The sequence below is a fragment of the Puccinia triticina genome, chromosome 10A, assembly GCF_026914185.1.
Source record: "Puccinia triticina chromosome 10A, complete sequence".
NCBI lineage: Eukaryota > Fungi > Basidiomycota > Pucciniomycetes > Pucciniales > Pucciniaceae > Puccinia > Puccinia triticina.
The window spans coordinates 4,233,075-4,239,088 of NC_070567.1; the positions used below are offsets into that span (position 1 = coordinate 4,233,075).

Genomic DNA, 6,014 nt, shown 5'->3' on the forward strand with positions numbered 1-6,014 from the left:
ACATCACCTGCCTTCCCCACCCAGCTCTGCTCCAAGCTGCTCCCCTACATGAGCTTGGAATATCCACCCAACTTTCCGTATGATCTGCTCCAAGCCTTTCTTCTCTCAAAAATGTGACCTGTCATGTCCTCTTTCTAGCCCAAAAATTTGCTCTCTCACCAGCGCCTCCCCCCCTGTGCTATCCAGTCCACACCTCCAATATACTGCAGTCTAGAACCAACTCTGCATTCTGCTCCTCAACCCGGTCTCAGTTCCCAATCTGTGCTCCTCACTTTCCCTGCAAGCTTCTCCAATCACTAAAGCATTCTGCATGCTTTTTTTGGCAAATTTCTGAGTTGACTGCACTTTAAACCCAAATTCTTAAGACATTAATAAGTTTAAAGAAGATTTTGTGGACATTCACTTTAGTTCCTGCACCATAAGCTTCATAAAGCCACTTGATTTGAGTACAGGGTCCCAAATCTTGAGCTGAGAAAATTTCAAAAATTCCTGAGCCCCTGGGGTTAGGGGGATTACAAAATATTGGGGGGTCAACCAGTGAGAAAATCTGAAGTTTTGAGGGCAGATTTCATTTCAGCCTCCAAAATTGCCTCAATGACAGATACTTGAAGAGCCCAGAGTGATAGACAACAACAAGAGGCTCCACTTGAAAAAATCATTGCATTTACATACTCCAAAACACACTGAAAATGCATATTATTTACTGAGAACATATCATATATGCATAATGTGCCCCCCTAATGCTATACACCTCTAACTCCATGAGTCCCAAATCCAACCAACCAAAAGAGTGATTTTTTTCTCTGAGCAGTGCTACAGAGCTGGTGGCATATTCATGGAATCCCCTGGCTCTTTAGAGCTCAAAAACATCACTTTCATGCATTACCAATATGTCTCAAAAGAATTGTGCATGCAGGCTAGCACAGAAGTGAGGTCCCACACTGTAGTAATGTGGATTTTGGTGACACCTGATGAAGTTTTGGTGGACTTGATCAGGCGTCACAGGATGTCAAGCCAAATTTACATTAGGGGGATTCAAAGTTGGCCATGCATTACTTGCATGTACTTTTGCAAGTTGGTTGTCACCTCAACACCAAAATTCAAAAAAACAGTTTGGGGGGTGTAGTACAATGTGACTTGCAAAAGTGCATGCAATTTGGATCTGGCCAACTTTGAAACCCCCTATTATTACACTTGCAACATACCACTGACAAATGTGGTGTAAGACTCAAAAGCAGTTGTGAAACCCTTATGCTGAATGGAGAAGGGGATGATGGAGGTGCAAACTCTGGAGTCTGCCCTTCTATACTATCAGATAACAAGACCCACCAAGCTAAGCTTGGCAAGTTTTGATAAAGTTATAGGTCTGGTCTGGTTCCAGATGAAGTTGTTTGATGACAGGTATGTGGAAGATGTGAGGGTTGATGATGATGGAAAAGGGTGAAAGTTGACTTGATGTTTCCGGTGGGGGTTGAACACAGGTCCTTGAGAGAGTGATATAAAAAGTTCAGCAGAGTGTCTGGACAGAGAAGGATATATGTTTCAGTTGGGAGTTTAACCAAGAATGGGTTAACTTGTGACAGGCAGGTGATATGTCAACCAAGAGATATAAGAATGAGTTCAGTGGTTATTGCAGGTTTGAGGAATGATATGGTATGTTATAAATTGTAAGGATTGTATTAATGGGTGGTATCTATATAACTGGTGGGTACTGAACTAGAGATGGCCCGCCGCACCCGGGTACCCGCACCTTGTTTTGGCAAAATCGGTCAACCACACCCGCGGAGTGGGTCAGAGCGGGTACCTGCCCCTCAAAATTGATTGGAAGGATTTCTTCCAGTCAAAGAGGTTACAAAACCTCTTTGACTGGAGGGATTCCTTCTGGTCAAAGGGGTTCTGTGGCCTCTTTGACTGGAAGACCTTCCTTCCAATCCAAGAGGTTCTGTAACCCCTTCAACCGGAAGGGAGGCCTTCCCAGTCCTTCCGGTTTTTGTGGCAGCCACCACCTGCCCAAACAAGAGCAGGTACCCGCTAAAATACTCGGGTACCCGCTCCAGCATCTGCACCCAAACACACACACGCTGGTGGGTACCCGCCAGCGGATAGTAGGTACCTGCAATGGGTTTGTTGGGGCCATCTCTAGTACTGAACTGGGGGATAGAGCTCCTTATATAGACAAATGTGAGGGATTTTATCTACAAGGGGAACCCTGGATGAGGGATCTTAGCTGGTGGGCTGCATACAAGTGGTGTCAGAGGATACTAAATACAGGCAAAAAGTGGGGTGAGAAATGAAAGATGATGCCATACTAATGCAAGGAGTGCATAAACAAAGCGGAGAAATGTAAAATACAGGGGTACCTCATGCAAGGGGTGCATGAAGGATTTCAGAATAATGCAAGGAGTGCAGGAATGGGGTCAGAAGACTGCATGCAGCTGCAAGGGGTGCATAAATGAAGCGGGGACATGTCAAATACAGAAGAAATGGGGTTGGTCCCTTGCATATGCAGTGGAGATGAGAGGTATAGAAAATAGTATGTGTTTGGTTGGGGCTGAGTATGTGTATACCAGGGAAAGGTCACTTGAGGGGTGTGACAGGTTGATGACTGGGGCTGGCTGTGTCCATGAGGGGTCCAAGAGGGTGTAACTTCCAATCCAGTGGGGTTCTGGTGGTGCTCCAAGGGGTAGAATTGGCCGTAGAATCCATTTCTGTGGTCCCCTTGATGGTATCTTGAGGCCTAGTGTGAGTAAATATAGTTTATAGAAAAAACTTTTGATTTTCCATCTACCACAGCAGCCTAGATTTTCAGCATTTGTGATAATTTTTTCATGAAACTTTCAACTTGTTCAGAATTTTCAAAACCAAATGGATCTTGATGTCAAACTGGTTTATGGAATTTAATACATAAACCTGCCAAAATATAGGGTTCTCAAATTTGAAAACATACAAATTTCAAGCATTATGAGTGCAATTTCACTGCTAACAACTGAACTGAATCAATTTGCAGGGAGCTGCGCTATGGTGCCAAATTCTTGGTTTGTAACCGCAACAGCGTGAACGGTGGACTTTGCAGCGATTTGGCGGTATCGGCTCAGCCATCTGGCGGACACGTCGGATTTCCCACAGCTGTGTCCCAAAAAGCAGGCGAAGGCGTCCGCAGCCGCTGCGGAATTTGCAAAGCCACTGTGCACCCAACCCGATTTGAGTTTGTCTGGTGTTGCAATACACGACGCGTCAATATTCCGGAGCACATGGATGAACAGCTTGGCCGTGTCTGCCAGTGCCAGCGCAGAGCTACCAAAGTCTGCCAGTAGCGCGCAATAGGACTGCCGAACTCCCCAGACAAAACAAATCGTATCGTTCCCGTCAGGATCGAGTTATTGGTCTTCTTGTTCTTCCCCATCATTCATTTTATACTCATAACAAGCTACATAGTTCAAGTATTCATATCTAGAAATCATTTCTTCTTTTGACTCTACATTCCTCTAGAAATTTCGCAAACATTGCAATAGCGGAACATATTATCAAATGCGGCCTGAGCCGAGCCGACATATGTAACTGAATTTGGGCTTATCTTCGATCGCGAACTAACACTCCTTCCGAGGAGGCGCGCACCCGACCCCGCGTCCCGAAGGATAGCTCCGATTCGGTCGGTGGAAGCTGGTTGGAGTGCCACGTCAATGTACACCGCAGTTGCGGTTATCTACCAGAAACCTGGCACCGTGGGACAGCACCCCCGCTATGATCGAGTAGCTTTATCAAGCTTAATCCTGGGGAGATTCTGATTACATAGCGTGGAGAAAAGCTGGGCGCTTGAAAGCTTGGCAGTCACTTCCTAATCACCCTAGCAGGCAGTTCATTGACGCGACCGGTACATAAAATTGTGGCATCTTTTGGAGTTCGACAGTCCTTTTATTTTCACATCCCGCCCTAAATAAAGGTTGGATTGACTTGGGCAGCCTCTCCGCCGGCAAAAAACTGCCAAGCGGTTTGTCGTCTGCCAGCAAGAGCCTTTAGAATGAAAAATATTGGAGTGAAATCAAGTAATTTGAATGTGTCGCGGTCACATGAATACCAAAATCAGCCTTTTAGAGTGACTCAATTCTAATCAAAAACATTTGGTCACCAATATCAAGCCGTACCAACGTCTGTGGTGAGCGGAGCTCATGAGACGAAGAACTTGGTGCGTGGTGCATTGTTGCACCATAAATACCGGGTGGAGTGTGGGGGTTTGGAGGAATCATCCCCCGCTTTCATCACCTTCAACTATCAATCATCAACATTCATTACAACACTTGCCCTCACTCCTTTTGATATCGTGAGCAATTCCCCTATTCTTGACTCTTAATCCTTCTGCTGGATTAAAAACTCCGACTAACAAGTTTTTTGCGCCCATGTCCGTAGAATCCGCGAATCCAACCCGCCCAAACCTCATCAGATTATCAGTATGCAGACCTTCTACGGAATCGGTTCCCCACTGGCTCTCCTCTTGGTCGTCATCGCGGCCGTCCAATTCACTTCGGGGGCTGTCGTCGATCCAGTCTATAGACCAGCTCACTGTCAGGGCACCAACTGTGACAGGAACGGATTTCAATCAACTAAACCCGCTAATTCTCTGTTCCACCTTAAGCAACAAACTGCCGAAAAGCACCGGGTTTGACCGCAAGACCACTACGTGAGAGACATTTAGTCCTCACTGGATCCGCGATGGGCCGTTACCTCAGTGTTACAAAGGGTTGTCTATTTATACTGTTGCCTCTGCATTTTGACTGCACATTTGCTCCCTCCCCTTCACCGGAAAAGCATGTGAACCCTTGCATTTCATCGCCTCTGCATATGGAATGCATCTCTGTTTCCAATTCCTGTTGCAAAAATTATTTTGACCGCTGCAGTTTTGTCGGAAAAGGCTAGCAGAGGTCTCATCCCGCTGGAATTTTGCTGGATAAAGCTAGCGGTCATAGATCGTTTGATTCATCTAGCAATTGTAAAGACCACTCGAGCGATCGGACTGCACCCGGTTACGGTAACTGGTTCAAAAACAATGCTATCCCCTTTTCCTCTTCCTGGCGAATTTGCTAACATACAAGTATACTTCATACGTTTTACTCTTCAACATGCTATATCTGTATTTTTCATTGTCCCAAATCCAGCCATAATGCATGAATGTGGCAGACACAATCCACAATTATGGTTTCTAATTCTACCCACACCTCAGGCGATAAAATTGCCTCGCCGTTCTTGCCCACCGCCCATTTGCCGATACATACTACTCCATTGCTTTCACTCACTGCTCCTGTGCTCTCGCTTTCCAATCGCCATGCCCTTCACCAAACTGATTATTCGATCTGTCACCTATGTCGCAGACCGTCCCATCCTTGGAAAAAACCATCTCTACAAAATTCCATCCGCAGTTGCATGGATAACTTCTGGCGGCATGATTGAGCCGCTGTACAACATATTCTTCAATATTTTCACGCCAGCTCCCATGGAATCTGGTCCAGAGCCTGCATCTTGGCTTGTTTTTGAAGGTCCTATGTCGGCCCCTTCAAACTCCACTACAATAAGCGTGACAACACACGCCTCAAGTTTCCACGCAACATTCCCTGTGCAGAAACAAACCGTTGGGTATGCTGAACTGGAGGGTGTGCTTAAAGTAGTTCAGGCGAGTGATGTGATCTTAGCGGAGGACCCTGATACGCATGAAGTAAGTCGATTATTTAACCATATCCACATTTCCTTATGCCCTGACACTATTCTAAAAGTCCTGCATGTTTGCCATGTCATCGGACAAGACTAACATAAGACAGGCACTGCAGACTATAGCTGTTGGGAAATGCGCCTGGATCGCCGCAGAAATTATAGCTCGCAACAAGAATGTCATCAACATAAAAGTGAGCCCAGCTCATTTTGTGATTTGATTGATATGTAAACATTTCCTAACGGAGGTTCTGATGCAACCTTTATAGGTCAACAACATGTTCGTGATTGACGGATTTAAAGTGGAAATGATATAG

At 45.6% G+C, this 6,014-nt stretch overlaps 1 protein-coding gene across 1 annotated transcript; it reads left to right on the plus strand.

Annotated features, from left to right (window-relative positions):
- Window positions 1–5,317: 5,317 nt before the first annotated feature.
- Window positions 5,318–6,014, plus strand: PtA15_10A406 (uncharacterized protein; the record flags this gene model as incomplete). The annotated part of the gene is made up of 3 exons (XM_053160578.1): window positions 5,318–5,704; window positions 5,763–5,891; window positions 5,967–6,014. 3 exons carry the CDS (start codon window positions 5,318–5,320, stop codon window positions 6,012–6,014), a joined length of 564 nt encoding a protein of 187 aa, XP_053024538.1.